The 26,737-nt window shown below is 42.0% G+C and overlaps 1 protein-coding gene across 1 annotated transcript; it reads left to right on the forward strand.

Annotated features, from left to right (window-relative positions):
• The first annotated feature begins 929 nt into the window (after positions 1-929).
• LRRC38 (leucine rich repeat containing 38) lies at positions 930-16,381 on the forward strand. The gene is made up of 2 exons (XM_005492939.4): positions 930-1,811; positions 13,421-16,381. The coding sequence occupies exons 1-2, from the start codon at positions 1,184-1,186 to the stop codon at positions 13,672-13,674; spliced, it is 882 nt and encodes a 293-aa protein (XP_005492996.1). The 5' UTR covers positions 930-1,183; the 3' UTR covers positions 13,675-16,381.
• Positions 16,382-26,737: the final 10,356 nt, after the last annotated feature.

Here is a 26,737-nt window from a genome sequence, read left to right on the forward strand (position 1 = left end):
AGGTGTTTGACTTTGTGCTCTCCACATCAGGATACCCAAATATCATCTGTATCTAGAAAAATCTTCCATCACAGGTGTGACCCCAAGCTCTCTGCTTGCACACCCTGCATGAAGAGAGAGGGATGGAGTTAAAAATTGAGTGTGTACCTGGCTGAGGACTTGCTTATGTGGATTTGAGGGTGTCAGGAAAACAGATTTGCCTTGTTGCAAAATCATTTCTGCTGTCGCACAGGACAGACAGATTAACTGTCAAATATTCCAACCCCCTGAAAATGAAGAAAACCCATTCAATTTTAACCAGCTAAAGGATTGATCCACATTTTGCACTTTCATATGGCCCAACAGACATTACTGGTGCTGCAGTAGAAAGTGGATTTTTGGGTCACTAAAACAGGAGGGAAAATCCCCTCACTTTGGAGCCCTTGTTGCTGCTGTAGGTTATTCTTTTTGGTTAAAAGATATTGAGTCATATTTAGATGATGTGAGCAGGAAATTCAAGCTGTTAGGCTTGCTCTGACAGCTGAGGAACCCAGAAACAGCACAAAGCAGAGCTCCCTGTTTTTGGGCTGCCCCCTTCTGCTCCCTGTTTTACAAATAAAATGGAAACCTGCCCTCAGTTTCTTCCAGACTTCATTTTCTCTCTGGTAAATATATTTTCTACAAGAAGTGACCTCAGCAGACATCCAGGACACTGCCTGACCCTCACTTGCATTTCACCCTCACCTTGGTGCAGGCTCCTGTGAGAATCACAGTGAGTGATCTCATCTCTCATCGGGGGTTTTTACCTGAGGGGCTTTTTAAGCAGAAGCTGTTGCTGTCAGAGTCACAGGATCAGGTGTGATTTCCCCTTTGCTGGAATAGACAGCAAATATTCAAACAGGCTCAGGGCTTTTTTTAGCTCACAAAAGCAAGGGAGTCCTTTGAAAGATCCTCCGCGTACCCAATCATCGCTCTGCTCACCCTGTGCAGCATCACAATATCCTGGCAGTGTAAATCCTCACATTTGCCTCCCTCCCTCCCTCCTCCCTCCCCCTCCAGCCTGCTGCTATCGGATCTGTGATGATATGTGATCTCCTGGATACAATCAGACACACACACACACAAGTACCAGGCACTCCTGTGCAGCCCAGCAAAATGTCTTTCTCCTGAAGTGCTGCTCATCTCAGCCTCCAGATCCCTGACGATGTTGCCATGCTTCCCTTCCTGCCTCCTGCCTTTTGCTGCCTTTGCCTGCCTGCTGCTCCTGCCTGGGGCTCATCCCTGCCCTGCCGTTTGTAGCTGTATGGACTACCACACCATAGACTGCCGGGATCAAGGACTCCCAAGTGTTCCCAACCCCTTCCCATTGGATGTACGGAAACTTCTGATAGCTGACAACAACATTCAGGCAATACCAGCTGATTTCTTTATATTTTATGGAGATCTGGTCTATTTGGACTTCAGGAATAACTCGCTCACCTCTTTAGAAGAGGGCACTTTTAGCAGTTCTACCAAACTGGTGTATTTAGACTTGAGCTACAACAATTTAACCCAGCTCGACGCCGGGATATTCAGATCAGCAGAGAAACTGATCAAACTGAGCCTTGGGAACAACAACCTGGTGGATGTGGACGAGGCTGCTTTTGAGAACCTGGACCAGCTGCAGGTGCTGGAATTGAACGACAATAACTTGCAGAGCCTGAACGTGGCGGCCCTGGAAGCTCTGCCCTCGCTGAGGACCATCCGCTTGGAGGGCAACCCCTGGGTGTGCGACTGTGACTTTGCCAACCTCTTCAGCTGGATCCAGGACAATGCATCCAAGCTGCAGAAAGGTAAAGCTCCGTGGATTTCAGAGTGTCTGTGTGTGCCTGGCAGGGCAGGAGGGTTCCTGCTCCCATTGTCTGTGTGCCTGCACTTTGATCAGGCTGTCATTGCATGCTCTCAACAAATGAGCCCCTGAAATTCATGTTGGCTTCTTTTAGCAGCAGGTCCTCCTCCCACTTAAGAAATAAAATTTAAAATTTTAAAATTTTAAAATTAAGCCCAAATAATTTTGATTTATAGACCAAACTTGCCTAGGCAGTGAAAGAGGCTTTTCAAATCCATTCAGCCCAGAGCTGGTTCTTTTCCAGACTTCATTTTCTCTCTGGTAAATATATTTTCTACAATGAGCCCTTTCAGCAGCTAAATATACTGTGCCAGCTCCTAGGAAAACTGTTTCTCCTCTCATTTTGCTGATCAGTTATGCAGCTGCTGCAAAAGAGTTAAATCCCCATTTTATGCAACTGTGATCATCAGCCCCTTCCTGGAAGTATTTAGTTGTGATGCTCTGTGTTTAAAACACTTCAGCATCTTGATTTGGGCTCTGTGTTTGAAACACTTCAGCATCTCCATTTGAGCTCTTTTCATTAAAAAAGCACTGCTTCCAATATGAGAAATAAATTGAAGTGCCTTTAGAACCCCCCAAAATGCAGTATATATAATCCTGGTATTTGAGCCAGTCATTTTTAGAAAGGCACAAGGGGGGAAAAATAAAAGTGTTAAGACTGCCATGTCTGGGGAATCCAGACTCTTGCTCCACATGCCCCACCAGAGCCCAAAGCCTCTCCTAATCCAGCTTTAGCAGGAGATCATCTCACAGTCCATGTCTCCCAACAAGCACCAGGGCATCACCTCCCAAAGGCAGAGTGCTGGGAGCAGGGAGCTTTGGGAGGGCACAGAGGGGACAATTCCCACAATCCCAGGGTGCTCCACACCCACCCAGCCAAGGCTGGAACCCTTCCAGGGATGGGGCAGCCACAGCTGCTCTGCCAGGGCCTGCCCACCCCCACAGGTGTCAGGAAAATCAATTTACAAATACCAGAGGTTTATGTACAAAAAGGAGACAGAGGAGCCCTTTGGCTTTATTCCAATAAAGGGAGAGGCCATGGGGCATTCCCCTGGGGTCTCTACAATTTTCAGAGAACTCACCCTCCTTTTATCCCAATTTCCAGCCACATTTCCCTTCTCTCTTTCCCCATTGGCTGAGGCGCTTGAGAGGTTCAGACTTCCCAGAATGCCTGAAACCTCTAATGTATACCTCCAATTTTATTTTTTTTTTCATTCTTATGGAATTTAGGGGTTTTTCTTCCCCATTGTTTCTTCCATCTCTCAATGTCTCATTTCATTTATCAGCAAACCTAAAGTTTGTTTGTAAAAGCAAATCTCTTTTCCCAATCAGTGAAATCCTTCCCATTGTTTCTTTCATCTCCCAGTGCTGGTTTTATCTACCAGCAGCCCCACAACTGGTTTATAAAGACAAATCTGCTATTCCTCTCACAGGGAAGGATTTTTTCCTCATCTCCCACCTAATATATATCCTAAACCTACTCCCTGTCAGTTTGAAGGTGTTTTCCTGTGTCCTGGCACTCCAGGCTCAGTTATACAGGTTCTTCCCATGCTTGTGAAAGTATATACTTATATGAATTATAAACTTATACTTAAGTACAAGTATACCAGTATTTATACCACCTTAAAATTTAATATCACATACTAACACCACAGGCAACCAAAAAAAAAATACAGTATAAAAATACCCAACAACCATAAAAATTCTAAACAAATCCCAAGATTTTAACCCTTTTCTATAACAATAATAACTTTACAAAACACTTGTCCTCCTTAATACAAACAAAATGAAACATAAATAGAAGAAAATAAACAAGTATGATAATCATCTAAACAAATAAAAATATTTTGAAAATCCTAACTAAAAAATAATAAAATAACCTTTAACAAAACTTTTCTTACATAACCATAAACAGAACCAAATTTTTTCCTATAACACAAAAACTACATTTAAAAAAACCCCAATAACTTCAAACCAAAAAATAAAATAATACTATATAAAAATAAAATAAACAATAACAGCAAATAAAAAAAAAATTATGCCCTCTATCTTCAATAAGGTCCCATGCTTGTGACCTTGGGGAGCATCTTTCTAGTACACTCATCTCTTGCCCTGAATATTCTTAGCTGCAGGTCAGCTGTTTTAAAGAAGAAGTGTTTTGAGGAAAAAATGTTTTTTTCCTCTCTGTGCCAGTGAAACTTTGATCTGGATTCTTTCTAAACCAAACCTGTTATCCCACCTCTCCTGATGCTTTAGGTTAAGTTTGCTCAATTGGAATCAAGTATTTGCCTGTCTCTAAAGTTGATATGTGTGTGTTCACGCAGCAATTCACTTTCTCCAGGTTTTTACTGAACTTCCAGGCTGTTCCCCTTGATCCTGACCGAGATCTGCTCAGTTTGAGTCTGTCCTTCCTCTGCTGCCCCCTCAGTGTTTTAAAGTGACTCTGAATTTATGTCTGGGCATCCAAGTGAGTGAGCTTTCCTGCAGCACTCCCATTTTCAGTGTCTCCCCAGTTTTCCCTCATCCATGGTTGTGTTTTGGCCAAATAGCTGAAAAATGACTTATCCAGATCTTCCAAACTTTAACCAGGACTTGGTTTGGGAAGGAGCAAATATTGGAGTGGTTGATTTGGTCAGAGCTGTCCTGCCAGGGTTTGGATTTGTTGCCTGGAGCGAGCATCCTGCTCTCCTCACACCCAGCACGTGCAGGGATGCAGGAAAGTACCAGAGCTTCTTGTGAGCTGCTGCACAAAACCCCTCAGGGTCTGCTGAGGTGAGAGATGAGAATCTGACTCCATGTTCCCAGAAGGCTGATATATTATTATATTATATTACATTACATTACATTAAAACTATACTAAAGAATACAGAAAGGATACAGACAGTTTTAACAAGAATGAATAATAAAAACTCCTGACTGACTCCTCAGAGTCTGACACAGCTGATGGTGATTGGTCATTAAGTTAAAACAATTCACCTGAAACCAATCAAACATGCACCTGTTGGTAAATTATCTCCGGAGCACATTCCAATGCAGCAAAACACAGGAGAAGCAATCAGACAATTATTGTTTTCATTCTTTTCTGAGGCTTCTCAGCTCCCCAGAAGAAGAAATCCTGGCAAAGGGATTTTTCCAGAAAATATGACAGTGACATTGCCTCCTTTAATAAAGCCCCAAAACATTCCTCACAAAGGTGACTGCAAAACCAACCCCAAAAATGAAAGGCTGCCTCAATGACTTTTTGAAATATGTGGCCACACTTGCATGCCTTGCAAAACAACTTTCGGAAAGTCAGAGTTAAATTATTTTAAGTACAAAAATTACATTTTAACTACAAAATTACATTTGCCATGCTATTAAAATGTGAATACAGCACTACTAATCAATACAATAGTATATATCTATCAATACAATACAATCAATACAATAGTAAATATCTATCAATACAATCACTACAACAGTAATACATATAGTAAATATCTGTGTAGAGCCATATAAATTTATATTATATTATATTATATTATATTATATTATATTATATTAGATTATATTAGATTATATTAGATTATATTAGATTATATATTATAATCTTTTCACAGAATGACACCTAAAGTGGTAGAATGTGTCTGTCTGAGGGAGTCCCTGAGCAGCTGAAATATTCCCCATCAGCCCAAGCTGCCCTTGGCTTCTACAAAAGAAACACCAAGTTGATTTAAAAAGGGGAGTTTTGTCTCTGTGAGCTGAAATCTGGATAATTGATCCTGAAGCTCTGTCTCTCTGTAATTAAGGTTTCTGGAGGGCTCAGTGATAGGAACAAAAGCTTTGCTTCAGCTCATTAGTTTTGCAGGAGGCTCCATTTTCCTGCTGGCACAGGACCAGAAATAGCTTGTGAAGTTCTGACTCCTGCTGACCTGCCTGGAAAAGGCTGGAAAGGCTCTGAGCTGAGCTGCCTCTGCTCATCCAACCTGTTGCTGCACACAAACAGCTGGGCTTTCAAAAATTTTACTGATTTCAGCATTTATTCATCTAACCTAAATTTTAAATAAAGGTTTAACTGGAATTAGGTGAATACCATCCCCAGATGATACCCTCATCCTGGCAAATTTGCAGGCAGAATTAAATTTATTTTATTAATTAAATTAGTTAAATTTAATAATTAAATTTTGCAGGCAGAATTTTAAATTTGCTAAAAAACAGCACTATAAATTTTGTGGTTAAACCTAGCCCTTTAAAACAGCAAACACATATTTTTTAGCATAAAGAGATATTAAATCCAGCACTTTCTTCACGCTGCAAAACAAAACTCCCATTTCCCCCTCTGATTTGGTTAGTAATTGATTTAAAACAAATGAATGAGCATAGTACAAAGAAGGCAAAGGAACTGTGAAGAGCAGTGGAATGGTGATAAGTGGAAAAAAATAGAAAATTCTTTTCCCTGGAGAAGACAAAGTGTTTGCTGATGGTCACAATGGTTAAGTACAACATTTATAAAGATTTTCTGCAGAAGGATGCTTGGTTGTGCAGGCATTTGTTACACCTGAATGGCATAGGGTGGCCAATGGAACAAATCAAAGCCTTCCTATCAGCAGGAGTATGGATATTAAGATTTTGGGATTTATTTTTTAATAGAGGAGTTGCTGTAAGATCCTTATCCCTACAAAAAAAAAGTATGAAAACTTTCATAGAAGGTTTTACTCCGTGGGGCCATGAAAACTCATAGCACAAAAAAATACTTTGAAAGAACAAATGCCTAAGTTGGTCTACAAAAATACACTCAGCAACTCCTCACATTGGCCAGGCTTTCTTCTGCTTTCAGAGCTTGTTGTTCATCACATTTATCTTGGCTAAAATTGCACTTTTCTTTATTTCCTCATCTTTAACCTAGTCCTTTCAGTAATGCTGTTTGAAACCCAGGGCTCAGCCAGCAGAAAATTGTCACTGCTGCAAATGACAGAACAGAGGGTTATGAACCTTCCATTTCAGTGTTTAAACACAAAGGGGTTTGATGGAATAAATTTTTGCTGAACTTCTTGTTTCAAATTAGTGCAAAAGACATTTCTTGAATCTCTCTGAGGATCCCATCAGGATGAAGGGACTGGATTCAGATAAATGCTTGTAACAAAGCAATACAAGTAATCTGCAGTGGCCACATTGAAGGGCTTTGTTGACTTTTATTTTCTGTGAACATGCTTTGGGCAGCTGTGACCTTGTTTGCTAATGACTAAAGTATTTTTAACATACTTTTAATTAGAACTTAAGCCAGAACTTCCTTGGAGTGTGACTGTAGTGTCTCCTTTCTGTCATCTTGCCCTCATTTTGCTTTTTACTTCCTTTCTTCCCCTTATGGTTGGGAAGTTGTATACAGCTTCTGGGATTAATTAATTTATTTGTTTCATTATCTAAGTTCCCCACTACCCATTGCAAGAATTAAAAATTTTTCTGCTCTCTATACAAACAGTATTAGAAAGACTTTTAGCAAAGGTTTAGACTGAGCATTTTTATGGGTAGCCTTTGCACGTTTGCATTTCCAGGAAGATTTGAAAAACTCGTTCAGAAGTAGCCAGAGACAGAATTCCAAATAGATTTGTGCTGTGATAAATAAAATAGATGCTCTGAATGTCTGAAATTGAAGTGGCCAAAGCTGAGGTCAGTACTGGCGCTCAGGGCTCATTTGATCAACTCTTGCTCCATTTTGGAAACTCTGAGTGAGGAACTACACAATTCTAAGGTATTCCAAGAGGGTTTTAGTGACACAGATGCTGTTTAGCCACCTGAAAGGCTTCTGTTGTTTTCAAGACCTCTTTGGGATGGATGGATAAGTAAATTCTGGTGGAGTGGCAAATTTCCAGATAAAGCAAAAGAACAGGGGAGAAAGATGGCAGGGAGAGAAGGCAGGAAAAAAAGCCAAGAGCAGGTGACAGTGAGGCTGTAAGCAGGAAACTCACACTGAATTCAGTCCTAAAAGAGAGATTCAGAAGGGAATCAGTGTAGTGAGAATGATAAAATATAATCACTGGGGTTGGGAAGGAGCCCTAAGGCCATTGAGTCCAACCTGTGCCCAATGTCCCCACCTTGTCCCCAGCCCTGAGTGCCACCTCCAGCCCTTCCTGGGGCCCCTGCAGGGATGGACAAACCTCCAAACAATCTCTCATTCCACTAATCCATGCCTTTAATGACTTTATAGAAAATATTAAGTATTTTCTTCAAAACAAAGCGTCATAATGACACGAAAGGACAGGTTCTGCTTAACATTTGAACCAACAGCCAGGAAACCGAGAGTTTTACAAATCCTCTTGTTTTATCAGTCTTTATTAGCACTTATTTGTTCATCTGCAGTGGAGAGAAGGCTCCTTTGGTGCATGTACTGATATAGAAGCTGAGAGCTGGGGAGGACAGGCTGTTCTGTCCACGGCAGCCTCAGCTCTCCCCCAGCATCGTGCAGTGCTCCCACACCACCAGGACAGAACACAAGATCTGCGTGTCTGCAAAGGAACTCGAAGCCCTAAGACATTTCACACATTCAGCAGCTTTTATCCCTCTCAAGCAGAAACCCCTCACAGAAATGATATTCCTTAGCAAGCGCATCAAATCTGTTTCTATATATACATATATAAATATATAATTTGATCTCCCAGACATTTTCAGTAAAATGATCTGACTGCCACTGGCTTTTCACTCTGTTTCTTCCATCCTAAGGTTATTTGGAGTGTTTCCATGTTTCACAGACTTGAAGAAGTGAGGACAGCATTTGCAGATGTGAACACCTGACAATGAACTTTGTATTTAGACATTGAGAAAAACTGCTAAAGCTGTTCTGCAAATCTTTAGGGCACTTGGCCATAAAAGTTTTATTTAGGGACCTAAATCTAGGCTTCAAGTTTTTTAAGCTTTACTGTTCTGATGGCTCAAGGCTATTTGCAATGAAATCTCATCTCACTTCAGAGGCAATGCCTCCCTCATTGCTTATTAATACATTTGTGACAGTGTTTAGGGACGCTAAGGCAAACCATAGCTGGGAGCAAAATACCACACAAGAAACAACATGCCACATTTAAACATTTCAAATCTGTGTCAACTACATTCAGCAACACGAGGGAACAGCTAAATTCCACCCAAAAGGGCAAACACCAATTTTACTCTAAAATAAAAAGCCTATTGTAGTGCTCTTATATTTATATCCATAGTAGTGAACATGTGTGCATGCAGCTCATACAAACATTTATGGTTTCAGATATTTCTGTGGATGTATTTCCACACATCCCAGTGTATGTCTCAGTGTGCCTTTGCATTTTCTCACCCTGCTGTCCATTGCTGAATGGTAGGAAGCTCTTTGTCCTGGCACCTGCTTTTTGTGAACTCTAAAAGACCCCAAAAGAATTTAGGCTTCTTCTTTTTTTTCTTTTTTTCCTTTTTCTTTTAAACACAGCATCCAAAATTACAGCTGGGCAATCTCCGCCTGCTAACAGACTGACCATAACATTGAAATGATAATGAATTCCAGAAGTTCTCCAGTCAGAAATATATTTAGCATAGGGATTAGAAATAAGCAGAGACAGAAAGGCACCAGGAGTCTTTCTAAACAGGGTCAAGTGGACCTGGAGAAAGTGATGCCCTTGATGCTCATCCTTAGCTGGAGGAGAATGAGCCCAAACCAATGAGCAGTCGGGCAGCAGGGAAATAAATCCAGGGAAAACCCCTGGCAGGAGCAGGCACTCCATGGGGCATTTGCAGGGTCCCCCAACAAAGGGAGGAAATGATAAATCTGACTCCATGTTCTCAGAAGGCTAATTTATTCTTTTATGATAATAATATAATATATAATAATACATACAATGTAACATATAATATATAATAGATTATTTGTATATTATATACATACATATATATTATATACATACATATTATATATATTATATACATACATATATATATATGTAATATAATGTAATGTAATATAATATAATGTAATGTAATGTAATATAATATAACATAAATTATATATAGTATAATATATAGTATTATAGCAATAATACTATATATTAGTAATAATATATAGTATATATACTATACTATAGTATATATTAATTATATTATACTATAGATCATATTATATTATATTAATTATAATTATAATTTATATTATATTATTATATTATATTATATTATATTATATTATATTATATTATATTATATTATATTATATTATATATTTTCAGTAATTTACGAGGAAATTGTTCATTATTTGCAGACTGGTTTTGGGCTGCTTCCATTTTCTAGGAGGTTCAGTTATACAGGGAAAGATTTCAGCCTGGGCATAGTCCTGAACAGAAAAGTGGTTTTTAGGATCTAGCAGCAGCCTAATTGCCTGTGATTTATTGGCAGGGTTTAAGTGCTGGACTCGGTGGAGTTGCACTCCTCTAATATAAGGTGTTCAAAGTCATATTGTTCTGAAACCTATTTGGGAATTTCATTGAAATAACTCGACCTGCATCACTTCTTTATGAACACACTTCTTTTTCCTTATTTTTAAAAACCCATCTCTCCTTTTAACATTGTGGTTCTGGAATTCCAGCATTTTCACACTTCCCATGTTGCTTAGACAATCTATTCCTCAGGATATATATTATGAAATATATATATATATATATATATATATATATATATATATATATATATATATATATATATAATGAAAATACCTGTATTTTCATCTTTATTTTCCCAGAATTGAGACAGGCCTGTGTAAAATCCAACACCTCTGCCTTGCCTGGTATTTGAAATAATCAGCACCAATGCAATGCATCTCCTTTTGATGGCATAGCAGAAGGATACAGGGTGTGTGACATTGTCCTTGGGACAGCTGGAGTCATCACAGATAATGGGATGGCCCTGACCAAAATAACCCAGGCTGTGTATTTATAGCACACTCACACTTGTTATTTCATTTACAGTTTTGTTTGGTATGAAGAAGCAACTCCTTGAATATGTTGTGGGAGCAATGAGGTGGATATATATATCTGTCATCAAAGGCCCTCTTGCTGCAGCCAAGCACTAAATACCAAACTGCTTTGAGATGCCCTTCACAAGAATCCTGGCTGATTTTTAAAAGGATAAATTCTACAGAATAAATAATTTTTTAAAAATATAAGAAACCCCACAAACAAACTTTAAAAATTAATACCATTGAAGTTAAAGTGTGAGAAAGCAGAGCCCTGAGGTTAAATGGCATCTCCTGTCCCCTAGAAGTTGTGTGTGGGGACAGGGATGAGATGCCCTTCACAAGAATCCTGGCTGGTCTTTTAAAACAATAGATTCTACAGAATAAATATTAAAAAATAAAATACAGGAAACCTCCACAAACAAATTATAAAAATTAATATCATTCAAGTGAAAGTACAAGAAAGCAGAGCCCTGAGGTTAAATGGCTTCTCCTGTCCTCTAGAGGTGGTGTGTGGGGACAGGGATTTGATTGAGCCAGCCTAGATGCAACAAAGTCAAACTAAGGGAAAATCTACACCCCATAATTAACACTGATCCCCTTCTAGAAACCATTCTTTGGTTCATTGTTCGTGCAGAGGGGGTTTAATGCCCCGGAATCTTCCAGCCCAAGGGAAGAACAGAGATGGATCTATTGCTGGCACCAGTGGAACAGGACAGACAGGGTGCAGAGCATCAGTTCTCAGGATTTGTGTCACAAGAACAACCTAAATCTAAATGATGTAAAGCCAGGGCTGTGTCTATGAAGGAAGCAGATGAAATGGGTTTATCCATTTCTCACCTTTAGCAGGTGTGTGACCTGCAGTGATGGAGTTTTCAGGTGAAGAGCTGGAAGCTCTGGTGCAACAAGCACTGCATCAGCTTTGGAAGGAGAAATTCCTTGTGCCACCAGAGACAGAACTGCTGTTCTTACTGTTGGCTTTTCCAAATGAACAGTCTGTTCCAAATTCTCTTTGGAGTCCAAAGAAAAGCTTCTGTTTGGCTGTGCTGGGTTTTTCAGAGTGTCACGATTCAGCAAAGAGAAACATCCAGCCAACAGGACTGACCAACAATCCCTTCCCTCCCTGCCCTGTGAAATGTGGCCACAGTTGTGCTTGTTGCCCATCTGCTGTGCATGGCCAGTGCTCAGGAACACCAAAATCCACTGAGCCCTGGCCAGGCTGGTGCTGGCATTGCTGGGCAGCTCTCAGGATGTTCCCAGTCAGAGCAGCAGGAGAAAGAGGGAAATCAAAATAAATGGAGGAAAGCCACAGAACTTTAGGCAAACACGACAGACACAGGATGGCTTTTAGGGATCAAAATTTAATATAATCGTCATTACAAGGTCAAGTAGGTCAGGGTGATAATTGGTTCCACAGTGGAATTAACTTAAAACTCCTTCTCAAATCAACACAACAGCTGGGCTGGGCTGGATCCAGACAATCAGCCAGGGCAGCACCACCAACCCGAGGTTTAGCAGTAAAATACCTCATGCACAGCTGTGCAGCCACAGGAAAGCTGTGATTCACAACGCAGAGGGAACCTTTGTCACCATTCCTTGTTTAAAGTGACATGGTGGCTCTGTGGCACACCTGGGGATGGAAATGCCACGTTCTGTGTGCACGCACAGCAAGGCAGAGCCCAAACCAGAGAGAGCACCCGGGATCGTCAGGAGAGAGGAGGGGATCGGGTAACTCAGCAGCAGATCTCGTGTCATTATCACACAATTCTTGCATTTCCCCTTCACGTTCATGTCCTTAATAGTGAGACAAAGCTGCCCTGCCTTAATTCACTCCATTCCAGCCCTGCAATCCCTCTCCTGATGTTCCCCCGTGAAGAGGGAGATGGGCACATGCAGTGACCTGTGTGCTTTTGCCATCCAGGACCCAAATGTGTTCTCATCACTTCTTAAATCTGGGGGGTTTTGCTCTCACTACAAAAAGCCCAGCTCTTGGCACTCTCCAGTAATGCAGGGAGGAACAATATCTGTCATTCTGCACGGCCTCAGGGCAGCCAGAGAGAAAAGCAGGAAGCAGGTCACAGACAAACAAGCATCCATTAAACACAAACTCTTGTTTGACCACAGAAAAAAACCCCAAAAAAACCCTCTAGTTTGGAACTACATGGGAAAAAGTAATGTAGAAGGGTGTGAAAGGAACCTCAGTATCCTTCTTACCCTGTTTTGGAGGCAGAGTTTGTGTTCAGAGGGAGTAGCTGGGAATTGCTTTCACTCTCCAGGTTTAGATGCATCCAGGGTTCAACATTCACTTTTTTAATTCCTCCAAATCATGGTCTTAAATCACACCTGATCCCTGGAAGGCTGCAGATGAAATAAGTTAATTTCCAGGATCTGCTCAAAGGGGCTGTGTAATGGCTTTTGGATAGTGACAGGTTTTGTTCCATTTTTCCCTGAACATTGTACAATTCCATAAACCTGGAATTATCCCTAAAACTTTTCTCCAGCCATTCAATCTCCTACCCAGAATAGAAGAATTCATCAATATTAATTGATTAATATTAGAATAGAAGAAATTATCAATATTCTGCTGATTTGTTTCCCTTTCCTCCTCCTTGCAGGTCTCCATGAAATCCAGTGCTCCCTGCCCGTGGAGAACAGAAGGATCTTCCTGAATGAGTTATCTGAGGTCAGCTTCAGTGAATGCAAATTCAGTTTGTCCTTGACAGACCTTTTCATCATCATCTTCTCTGGGGTGGCCGTGTCCATTGCTGCCATCCTCTCCAGCTTCTTCCTGGCCACCCTGGTGCACTGCTTCCAAAGGTGTGCTCCCAGCAAGGACGATGATGAAGATGAAGACGACTCTGAGGACTGAACTCAATCAAAATCCTTAATTTTCCTTGGTTTGTCAGTTACCAGATCATCAGCCAAAGTCTATGAGGATAAAAAAGTAGAGTGAAAGCTTTAAAGGTGATTTAAACTCACAATGTGTAAGGATCTCTTCTGCTGGTCGCAGGCAGGGATGGCAGACCTGGGACTGTCACCTCCTCTTGCACATGTGCTGCAATCACACCAGGCTGGTTTCCATGGTCCTTAACCAAACACTGCATTTAAGCTTGAAGATTGAAGGAAAAGAGGGGGGGAAAAGCCAAAAAAAAAAAAAAGTTCCAATATTTTAAAATATGAGTTTCCAGATTGTCCTGTTGAAACGCAGATTTTCATCAGTGCTTGAAGCTTGTTCTAGATACACTTTGAAAATGACTGGATGAATGGACCTGGCTCAGGTTGAAAATTCAGAAGCAATTCAATATAGTGTCCTTCCTAGATCTAAGTACTGGGAGATTCTACTGAAACTCACACAAAATGCAATTAATATGATTCCTAGAATTGTAGAAAGCAAGAGAGGAAGGTTGGCATTTTCCCCCTGGAAAAGTTCTCCAGAAACATTCATCCTCCATTTAATGACAGCAATTGCAGGCACCATTCAGCAAAAAAAATAAATTATTTCTGTAAGAGAATATGATTGTGGATCTGAGTCATCCACTGCAGATGCCTGGCACTTCTTTGGTCATGGCACAAATCCTAAATTTAACATCCTTTTGCATTTTTAGATGCAGTGAAGTAAAGGATTTCCCTCCCCAGTAGCTATTGCAGCATCCAGTCCATTTAGCTATTTTAAAGCACTAAGGGCTATATTCTGCTCCTGGTTATACTGGAATAACCCAAATGAGATGAACACCATGATCCAAATTGGCAACTCCATAAACAAAAGTGAAATCTGGCCCAACATATTTCTGACTGTATTATAGGTTTGTCAAAACTTGAGCTCTTCTATATGATGGTAGATATTTTTGTTAACATTTAAAAAGACATTTATTACAAGAGATTTTTGGAATAGTGCTGGACAGCTTTTTAGGATAAGTATATTTTTAAAACATTTGAAATGGAAATATTTTTTTAAAGCTCTGTGTATTTAAATTGTTATCTAGAGTAGCTGTGAGGGCTTAAAGTAAAGAACAACATAGTGATAAGCAAGCTAAGGACTGTGTGCTATTATAAAATAATTAGAGCTGATAAAAAGTAGCATTTGTTTAACGACTGTAAATGCTATTATTTCTTTGGAAAAGCACTCTTTGTTCAAAATACTGCCTTGCTCAGAGGGAGGGAGCCACCCTGTGTGCTCGGGGGTGACAGGGTCCATCAGCACTCCTGGGGATCCCCCCAGCAGGGATCAGCTGGAAAACCTTCAGTGAACCACAGTCTGTCTGTCTGTCTGTCCGTGCCTCAGCTCCAGGACCTGACCAGCACAGCAACGCTGATCCCTCCGAGGAGATTTGGGGCTGCAGGGGGAGAGCTCTGCCCTGGGGGTGTGCTGGGGTCTGCCCTGTCTGTCTGTCCTGGGATCTGCTCTGTCCGGCTGTCCTGGGATCTGCCCTGTCCGTCTGTCCTGGGATCTGCTCTGTCCGGCTGTCCTGGGGGCTGTCTATCTGTCCCGAGGATCAGCCCTGTCTGTTTGTCCTGGGGATCAGCTCTGTCCGTTTGTCCTGGGGGCTGTGCCTGGGATCAGCCCTGTCTGTCTGTCCCTGGGATCAGCCCTGTCCATTTGTCCTGGGGATCAGCTCTGTCCGTTTGTCCTGGGGATCAGCCCTGTCCAGCTGTCCTGGGGGCTGTCCCTGGAATCAGCCCTGTCCATCTGTCCTGGGATCTACTCTGTCCAGCTGTCCTGGGGGCTGTCCTGTCTGTCTGTCCTGGGATCACCCCTGTATATCTGTCCTGGGGGCTATCCCTGGGATCAGTCCTGTCTGTCTGTCCCAGGGATCAGCCCTGTCCATGTGTCCTGTGGATCAGCCCTGTCTGTCTGTCCTGGAGGCTGTCCCAGGGATCAGCCCTGTCCATGTGTCCTGTGGATCAGCCCTGTCTGTCTGTCCTGGGATCTGCCCTGTTCTTTTGTCCTGGGGATCAGCCCTGTCCAGCTCTCCCTGGGTCCTGCTCTGTCTGTCTCTCCCTGGGATCTGCCCTGTCCGTCTGTCCTAGGAATCAGCCGTGCCCGTCTGTCCTGGGGGCTGTCCCTGGGATCAACCCTGTTTGTCTGTGTTGGGACCTGCCCTGTCCATCTGTCCTGGGGGCTGTCTCTGGGTTCTGCCCTGTCCATCTGTCCCTGGGATCAGCCCTGTCCGTCTGTCCTGGGGGCTGTCCCAGGAATCAGCCTTGTCTGTCTGTCCTGGATCAGCCCTGTCCATCTGTCCCTGGGATCAGCCCTGTCCGTCTGTCCTGCTGCAGAGGGGCTGCCCTGGAGCTCTGCAGTTCCCCCTTGGCTGCCAGGGCTGCTCTGGGCGTGCTCCACGCTGGGGTCACAGCCAGGAGAGAGTCTCAGTTCGTTCAATGCACTCCTCTTCCATTGGTTTATAGGATTATTACTTCTGAAAAAAACACCCAGACAGAATGAAGCAGGACAGTGAGAGGCTATTCTGTATCAATGCTGTCTTATTCTAATACAATTCCTTCAAGAAAAAATGGAATTACATGATTTTCACTGTGTAGTGCCATGATTATTAACAACACAAATATATTTATAATTTCAACCTGGGTTTTGAAGTTCATTTGTACTTGGGAATGAAAAACAACAAAAGGGAATAGAAAAGGACAAAAGGGAATGAAAAAGGACAAAAACTGTGCCTGATTCACCTTTTCTAAGGGAGGTTTTGAGGGGTAGTTGGGAGCACGAGTTGCCCAGTGCAGCTCCTCAGCCTTTCCCACAAACACAGATCTGTTACCAACAGTTTTATATTTAGAGCTGTGCAAATTGTTCAGTCATGGAAAAGGAAACTGGGTCACACTTTTTATGGACTCAAAACTCACAAGCCCTCAGCAAAATGATTTGTCCTACCAAACTTGCCAGGGAGTCCCCAGTGGATGTTCCAGCAAACATCTGCCCTTGGTCATGAATTCCTGGCTTTGTGTCACCAGTAATTTACAGAGGTCATGGATCAAACTCAGCAATTTTGGCTGGGCTCTGCTCTCATTTTCAGGTTCACCTCACCCCTGCTGTGGTGCCTCAGAAGGAAATGTAAATTTGTTTGTGGTTTGTAGCTTTTTGTTGAATCCAACACAAAGCCCTGCAAGCTCTGGTTCTGTTTGGGATGCCAGCACACCAAGCTGACGCCCACACAACTCAGCACAAGCTGGAGAGCAGGGCTTGGCAAAGCTTTATTTGGGAAGCTGCTATTCTGGATACTCCATCACACCAAAGGGATTTTGCAGTGTAGGGTTTTTTTCTGGATGAGAAACTTTGATGGTATTTTTAAATTCTGGTTTTCCCTGTAAGTAATGTACATTTCAGAGCTATTGAACACCTCCAGTTTGTAATATTGATTCGTTATAAGCACTAGCAGTTGCCAACTATTAATATTGATTTTGTTTAATTCTAATTACTAATAAGTGAGACAGAACTTGGATTTCATTCTAACTGGGATTTTTCTAATTTTACGGAATCTCGAGAGCAAAACCCTCTCCTGTTGGAATATTGCCAGAACTGGTGATCACCACAATGATCCCCTACAAAACCTTGAAATCCAGTATCAGTATCAATAGAGAGTGGCCTCAGGGCTGTACTGCACCTGCAGGTTTTGCTCCACAAAGGTGTAACACAAATCCCTAATGTATTTGCAGGGTGCCTTGGAGAAGAAAGGAATGATGAATCTGACTCCATGTTGTTAGAAGGCTTATTTATTATTTTATGATACTATATTATATTGAAGAATGCTATACTATACTATACTAAAGAATACAGAATGGGTACTTACAGTAGGCTAAAAAGAATAATGAAAAAAGAATAATAATGAAAACTTGTGACTATTTCCAGAGCCCTGACACAGCTTGGCCCCAATTGGCCACTGAGCCAAAACAATTCACATGAAACCAATGGAACAATCACCTGTGGGTAAACAATCTCCAAACACACTCCACATGTGAGCACAACACAGGAGAAGCAAATGAGATAAGAATTGTTTTCCTTTTCTCTGAGGCTTCGCAGCTTCCCGGGGAAAATCCTGGGTGAAGGGATTTATTAGAGAATGTGAATGTGACAAATCCCCTCTCCAGATTTTGGGGCATGGGGAGCTCCTGTGCAGGGACAATTCTGTGATGGGGATGTGGTGAGGCTCCATCCCTGCTCAGGCTGCAGTGACCCACATTAGATCAGAGGAGTTGCACTGGTGCCAAGTGAGAGCTGAATTTAGCTTTCCCTCACTCCAGCAGCACTGCCTGTAGGTGATTAGAAACGTTCTGTGCAGAGCTCTTCATTTACAATTTCCCTTCTAAAATAGCTTCTCCACTTTCCTGGTGCTCTCTCTCACTTGTCAGAGCAAGCAGACATTTTACCTGCTTCAAGGGGAAGCAAAGATGCTCTGCCTGACCCAAATAAAGCCGTGCAGCTCCAGGAGCCAGGGAGCAGCTGCCACATTGCCTGCAGACACGTCTCCTTGATGAAATGCTGGAGCTTGGTACGTGTGGGCATCCAAAACCTGGGCAAAAAAGCAAATCTGCATGATGTCATTGAGACAGTCTGACTTTTAGAAGTGTGCACACGGGTTTTAAAAAGGCCTAATCCACAAAACTTATTAAAATTTTATTTAAAATTTTTATTATTCCTACTTTATGATTACTTCTAATTAATATCAAATTATTATTAATTTAACTTTAATTAAATTAAAAATTTAAACATTTCATTAATTTTTTATTATGTCTACTTTATTATTCTTTTGTGCTTAATATTAAATTATTATTTCTATTTTAATTATTATTTTATTATTCATGTTTTTATTTTATTTTCTAGTATTATATTTTTATATTTATTATATTATATTTTTAATATGTCTTATTATAAAACAGAATATATTATTATTTAATATATTTAGTAATATTTATATTATTATCTTTTTATTGTATTATTATTTATATTTTTATTATTTTATTTTCTATTATTATATTTCATATTTATTATATTATATGTATTATTATAAAAGAGCCTATATTATTATTTATTATATTCAATAATATCTATATTTTTATATTTCATCATTATATTATTAAATATTTATATCGTTATTTTATTATATAAATTTATTATAATTCTATTATTTTATTTTATTATTTTTATTTAATTTTTATTTTTATTTTAACGATTTTACTTATTATTTTTATTTTTGAATTTTTTAATTAAAATAAAGATCACTAAAGGAACTGTCCAAACCCAGCATTTCATCCTTGGTGAGCCACCATGGTTCTGAGGCAGTTTCACTGATTTTTTCCTATGGCAATTCCTAAATGTCATTATATTTACTCACCCCAGGAGTTTAGTAAAAGGTGACAGGAGAGTGTTAGAAATACATAGAAATATTCGAAATGTATAGAAATAATATAGAAATGTATCATGTCTAGAAATACATTATCAGGTATTTCTTTCCAACTTGAGGTAGGAAATCCTCAAAACCCCATTCTAAATCATGTTTTTGAGAGTGGTATCATGTGGTGAGTGCAAATTGTTCCTATCTCAAAAAAACAAGTTGTCTTTAAAACAAAAATTGGAAGAAAAATCTGCTTTAGGGATTTCTCAGTCTAGAATGGCTTTTTTAAACAATCAAATTAATATAAACCCCACAATGCAGGGTTATAAATGAAAACAGAAAGTGTTTGAACCATAAATTCAATAATATTATACTGCATGGCGGGGAAGTGACTACAGATTTAATATTTAATTTTTATTATTCCTTGAGGGAGCAGAAGTTATCAGGCTGAGAAGCTGGGTATTGTTTTTGGGGGAAGTGTCCCATGCAGGCTGATTCCCTCAGGTTTGGGGTCTGGGATGCAGATTATCCACCTCAGAGCACGGAGGGGGGTGAGGGACTGTGAGTGCATCAGAGCCTGATCAAAAATAGATCAGATATTAATTGCAACTACTTTATGTTTGACCTGAGTTTGTTGTGACTAAAGACATTGCAGCTGGCTTCAATCCTGATTTCACTGTTAAATGATTTTGGATCTTTGGTAAAGAGAGGTGCAGCTCCATCCCCTTCACTGCTGTTCCACCCTGCTTTACCTGATGGGCAAAGTGGGAACTCTGCAGTCTTGGGCTGGGGGTGTTTATTCTCCACATTCTCACACAAAAAGAAGGAAAATAACTCTGTTAAAAAGAGCCACCTCTTTTGTCCTGGTGATCTGAGTGCATGGGAGTTACCTGGGTTTGTGGTGTCTGCACTGAGGGGTGAATCCTAATTTTATTTAGATGGTAGGCAGTGTTTTTTAGAGACTGCAGGATCCATACAGCTTTTCCAGCTGTGCACTGGATCCAGGGCTCTCTGTGAAAGAATCTGTGAAAGGATCCAGGGCTCTCTGCCCTGTGAAAGGATCTGAACAACTCCCCAAAAGTGCACTGCAGCCCTGCGTGGCACAGAAGGTGTCACTGGCTGTAATCGCTGTCCATCCCTGGCCTAGTTTGATGATGGATTTATAATGAACATCTTTAACCTCAGCCTAGCCCAGCCATCTGCTCTGGGAAGCAAGCTGGCACTCCAGAGCCATTTTCTGCTTCAAGGTGTCTCCTTGCAGCCTCACAGAACAAACAGTGACTCATCTCCTCCCACCAGGCTCCAGCAGCATTGGAACCCAGCTCAGGGAGTGAGGGAAGCTCCTGGTGCTGCTGGCTCCAGAGCTGGGTGTGACGGAGCACAGGCACAAAACCCAAACATTTCTGCTTCCCACTGAATCCTAGAGGGGTGGCACAGTGATCAAAAACCAAACCTAAACATTTCTGCTTCCACTGAATCACAGAGAGGTGGCACAGTGATCAAAAACCAAACCCAAACATTTCTGCTTCCACTGAATCACAGAGAGGTGGCACAGTGATCAAAAACCAAACCCAAACATTTCTGCTTCCACTGCATCACAGAGGGGTGGCACTGATCAAAAACCAAACCCAAACATTTCTGCTTCCCACTGCATCACAGAGAGGTGGCACTGATCAAAAACCAAACCCAAACATTTCTGCTTCCACTGAATCCTAGAGGGGTGGCACAGTGATCAAACCCCAAACCCAAACATTTCTGCTTCCACTGAATCACAGAGGGGTGGCACAGTGATCTCCTGAGGGATGTGGATGCAGGGAAACCTGTGGCCCACATCTACAGATAACAGGGAAAACCCAGCACTTACTCAACCTCCCCAAGCCTTCCTTTGCAGTTCCTGGGGAAATTCTCTCCCTGCCTGCTCTGTCTCCTTCATCTTAAACTCCTGAGACTTCATTCTTAAACTTTCATGGCAACTGTCCATTTTTCTATTAACAGGATGGCTCAGAAAGGGAAAGTGTCAGTGAGGGCAGAGTGAGGAAGATTTTCCTGTTTCTCCTCCTCCCTTCCTCCCTAACTGAGGAACAGCTTCAATATTGGTTGAAAAACATCAGCTTGCTCTAAGTGTGGGTACAAAATCCAAAAGCCCCTGAAGTTCAGGCAGAAGCCCTTTGGTTTGTGTGAGGTTTTTGAACAGCAACATTTAAAAAGGCCCCAAACACCTGCAATTTCCTCATCTCAGCACATTTTTAAGCTTTTCATTAGTGGAAATCATTTTTGGGTTATGAAATTGCTCTGCACCTGCCTTCTGTTAGCAAAAAGGAACCTTTGTCAAGGCTCCAGGATTTTGGTCTGCCTTCTACTGCAGCACTAGAAAATTAGGGACATCCAATCTTAAATGGAAAAGTTTAAGAAGCTTTGTCTCCTAAAGTGACGTGTAAGACTTGTGTGTCTTTAATTCCATGTTCTTCACCAGATGATCCCCCCTGCTGCACCCTCCGAACGAAGCGATTTCAAATGGATCAGATATTAAAGCTTGCAGATCGGATTTTGAAAGAAATGAAACGCTACCAGGGCTGTAATAGCAACAGCTGCTGTGTCTGCCAGCTGCACTGCAGACTTAATCACTCCATCAAATCCCACCTCCCACAGCCCTGCACTTGTGTTCCTGCCTTCCTGCCCTCTCTCCAAGGCCCTGGCACACGTCACAGAGGGATGGACACTGCACTGAGGGATCCTCAGAGGGATGCACAGTGTCCAGAGGGGTGCACACAGCACACAGGGATGCACAGAAGGATGCACACCCCACAGAGGGATGCAGAGGGATCCTCAGAGGGATGCACACTGGAGAGGGGGATGCACACTGAATAGAGAGGATGCACAAAGGGATGCACACTGGACAGAGGGAGGCACACAGGGATGCACAGTGCCCAGGGGGATGCTCCCCACACAGAGGGATGCTCCCCACACAGAGGGATGCTCCCCACACAGAGGGATGCACACTGCACAGAAGGATGTTCCCCACACAGAGATATTCTCTTCACACAGAGAGGGGCTCACTGCACAGGAGGATGCTCCCCACACAAAGGGATGCACAGAGGGATGCACAGTGTCCACAGGGGTGCACACTGCACAGAGGGATGCAAAGAAGGATGCACACTGCACAGGGGGATGCACACTGAATAGAGAGGATGCACAGGGGTATGCACACTGCACAGAGGGATGCCCAGAGGGATGCTCCCTGCACAGGGGGATACTCCCCACACGGAGGGATGCACACTGCACAGAGAGATGCTCAGAGGGATGCATACTGGACAGGGGGATGCTCCCCACACAAGGGGATGCTCCTTGTACAGAGGGATGCACACCCCACAGAGGGATGGACACTGCACAGAACGATGCACGCTGCACAGAGGGATGCACAGAGGGATGAACACCACACAGAGAGATGCTCACCGCACAGAGAGATAGATGCACACTGCACAGAGGGATGCTTCCCACACAGGGGGATGCACACCCTACACAAGGGCATGCTCCTTGTACAGAGGGATGCACACCCCACAGCGGGATGGTCCACACACAGAGGGATGCTCCCTGCACAGAAAGATGCTCCCTGCTCAGAGGGATTCACAGAGGGATGGACACTGCACAGAGGGATGCTCTCCACACAAAGGGATGCTCCTTGTACAGAGGGATGCTCACTGCACAGAGGGATGCTCACTGCACAGAGGGATGCACACTGAACAGGGGCATGCTCCCCACACAGAGCAATTCTCCCTGCACAGAGGACTGAACACTGCACAGAGGGATGCTCAGAGGGATGCACACTTTACACAGGGATGCTCCCCATGCAGAGCGATGCTCATTGAACAGGGGGATGCTCACAGCACAGAGGGGTGAACACTGCACAAAGGCATGGACAGAGGGATGCACACTGCATGCAGGGATGCTCAGAGGGATGCACACTGCACAGAGGAATTCACAGAGTCCAGAGGGACGCTCCCTGCACAGACATGCTCTTCACACAGAGGGATGCACACCCCACACAGGGGGATGCTCCCCACGGGTCACAGCCAGAGCTGGGCAGGGAGGGATCTCTCCCCCTGGGCTGTCAGCACAGCACAGACCCTGCACTGAGCCTGCAATGTGCCTCCTGAAGGCCCAAAAGCAGGAAGGAACAGGAGCTCAGGCTTCAACCTCCCTCCTGCAGCAGCCAGAGGAGGAAGGAGCAGATCCTGCCCTGCCCAGTGCCCCAGCAGGGTTTGGGGAGCTGCAGGTGCTGGAAAAGGACTCCACAGGCAGAGATCCTCTGCTCAGCTGCTGCTTGTCCTCCTGCATCCCTGTGGATTGAATATGAACCGTGTCAAATGCAGTTCATGGATGGCACCTTGGAGCAGAAGCTGTCCCTGCTCACCCTGAGCTCAGCACTGTGGGTCAGAGCACTGCAGGTACCAGCCAGGTCACCAGTGAAACCGATTATTTCCAGCTGAGCCACCTCAGAAAGCAACTTGTGGTTTCAAAATGTCACATTTCTCCCTGATCTTAGCTCTGCACAAAGCTTACGAAAAGAGTTCAATGTAATTTCCTTTTACATGAAATTGAAATTTTTGGCTGACCAAAGTGTATATGTTTCTCATTTGTTGAAAGAAAACTATTTTTAGTGAAACTGCAAAGACCATTTCTCTGATTTGTGCATCAGCTGCCCAATGAAGAGCTGATGGTTTATTCAGGACTGGGCTCTCACTGCCAGCAGTGCAGGTAACACAGTGAGCAGCCACAGCCACAGCAGTTAACCTCTCTATTGTGTGTTTAACCATCTGTAAAATGGATATGATCCTACTTACCTGCCCGACACAGCTGGACAGAGGCTTAATTTTTAATTAAGCTCTGTTGAAACACTTGGAGCTCATTGTATAAAAGATGCACCAAGAAGGAAAATAATTTTATTAGGGTATTAATGCCTGTATAGATTATATGATGCTCCAAGAGTGATAAACAGTGAATTATACCAATATTCTAGAAATAATATAAAAAAGGAAAGTATCAAGAAGCAAAAGAGAAGTGCTGGGATGGAGAACAGACTTTGTGACAGTCTAGGGTTCCTTCATCCCTATTAATTATACATGTGGAGCAACTTGTTAATGCATTTCTAAAGAGATGTTGACACAGGCCCAGCCCTCTCTGCTGGCCACAGGCTTTGGGATAAATTTAACCCCAGGAGCAGCAGAGCTGGACAATGCAGTTAAAGGCATTTCTATAACAACCAAAGTGGTGACACACCAGATTTCCTGGGCCTGAGAGAGGCAGTAATGAAACACCTGTGTGGGAGCTGGGTATGAATAATTTCTGTACAGGGCCCTGGAGTTACATTTCAGGCTGATTGTCCATGGAATATGACCAGGTATTATCCTCCATGTTATTTCTCTACCACTCTATGCCCTCCAACACTTCCAAAAATAGTGGTAAAAATATTAATTTTTACTAATAGAGTCCTTCAGAAGTTATGTTAATGGTAAAATATAACTGTGTGTATTTAACAGCCAACAGAAATGGAAACAAACAATTCTATTTTAAATGTAACCCTGGAGTTACATTTCAGGCTGATTGTCCATGGAATATGACCAGGTATTATCCTCCATGTCATTTCTCTATCCCTCTATGCCCTCCAACATGTCCAAAAATAGTGATAAAAATACTAAATTTTACTATTAAAGTCCTTCAGAAGTTATTTTAATGGTAAAATATAGCTGTGTGCATTTAACAGCCAACAGAAATGGAAACAAACCATTAATTCTATTTCAACAAATTGCCTAATATAGCTACAGTATTCAAATTTTCCCATCTTGCCATCTCAGAGCATCAAACCACATCTGTGCTCTTTCCAAAACAAAAGGAAACAGCTTGGGACTTCCAGAGACCAAACTGTGATGATTTTTCCATCTGTTAATAAATAAGGTGATGATAATAATAAATTATAAAGGCTGTAAATAATAAGGAACACCTTGATGGGCTTTGCAGCTATTCCAGGAGATGCAATCATTAGCTGACACAGCCTTTATTGTCTCTTTTTCAGTCACTTAGGAGATTAGAATTTTCCAGATGAAAGCCCGGAGAGGTTGAAATTAAACAAAAAGTGTTCCTCATTACTGAATGAGCCATCCCCACTGAGTGTCAGAGCCATGACATGAATTTGATCATTTCAAATTGCTGATTCAGTCACAGGCGAGTTCCCCCAAAGCTTCAGTGCCTCAGACAACCTAAAAAATCAATTTTTAAAGCAACCAAAAGACTTAAGCAAACACTTTCTAAAGTAATGACACATTTTGAGTGTGCAGACATCCTAAGGAATGGGAACTGAACGTGCTGAGCCTCTGCTCCCTGGAAAATGCTAAAAACTGGAGGCACCCAAACCCCTTTGGTTTGTTTAAAGATCCTAAATCTTAAGTTTAACATTACCTCTTGATCTGAAGGGCAGATCTCGTGTACAATATGGGTTCCTTTGGAGAAAAGTGTTTAAAAACATAACCAGAGGCATGAGACCATTAGCAGTATAATGGATTTGTGTTGGTTCAGTGAGTCCTTTTTCCTCTTCCTTTCCCTCCCATGCTCTGCAGAAATATCTTGAAGAATTAAATCTTTATCCACCAAGAAAGATCCTCTTCAGGCCCTATCCATCCCATCCAGAGTCTGAGCAATCCTCCAGATTTAAACTGGAACTTTATGCTTATTGCTAGAATTTATAGAATGACCAGACTAATATTTTTTATCTCTTAAATCAATAAAAATTGGCTTCTGGACAATCTTTGAGATTAATCACAACAGTAAAGAACACATGCCAGTGTAAAAAATCACTTCTGTTTCTATCATACAAGTTGCTTTGGATAATCTATGCTGCAATAATTATTTTTTCACTGATTCATTGGCACAACCACAGAAATGACTGAAAGGTTTGCTGAGTGTGTGGCTTCACAGGAGAAAGTTTTGAGAAGAGCAGAGTTTCAGCTGTGTGAGTACAGGTGAGAAATCCTCACAAAGAATGTTACCTATTGCTTCATTAAATAAAGATCTGTTTGGGAATTCCAAATCTCTAACACTTTTAAGAGGAAAAGCTTAATAAATTACTCACAAAAACACCTGTGAAATGGCAAAAAAAGATGGAAATATACTTTTAAAATCTGAATAATCAGCCAAGATCTGCTGAGAGTTTGGGGGCATAAGGAAAAACGTGCCTTGTGGTGTTGCAATCAGTAATTGCCACATTCTGTAGAATGAGAGAAAACAGGAGCCGAGATTTCAGGCAATGGGAAAAAACAGGAGCAGAGATTTCAGGCAAACTGGAAAATTTTTTTCAGAGATTTTCAGGCAAACTGGAAAAAAAAAATAAATTCAGAGATCACAGGCAAATTGGAAAAAAATACAACTACTCTACCCAGGCAACATTACTGATGTTTAAGGAGGTACCCACAGCACAGACAGGATCTCTCTGCTCCCCTCCTCAGCCAGGAGTTAATGTTGTGGATTTTAAGGAGTTAATTTTCCCTTCCTCTTCCCTTTTTCCCCTTTTCCTGTGCCCTGAGTGTCTCAGGGCTGGCTCCC

Source organism: Zonotrichia albicollis, chromosome 25, assembly GCF_047830755.1.
Source record: "Zonotrichia albicollis isolate bZonAlb1 chromosome 25, bZonAlb1.hap1, whole genome shotgun sequence".
Lineage (NCBI taxonomy): Eukaryota > Metazoa > Chordata > Aves > Passeriformes > Passerellidae > Zonotrichia > Zonotrichia albicollis.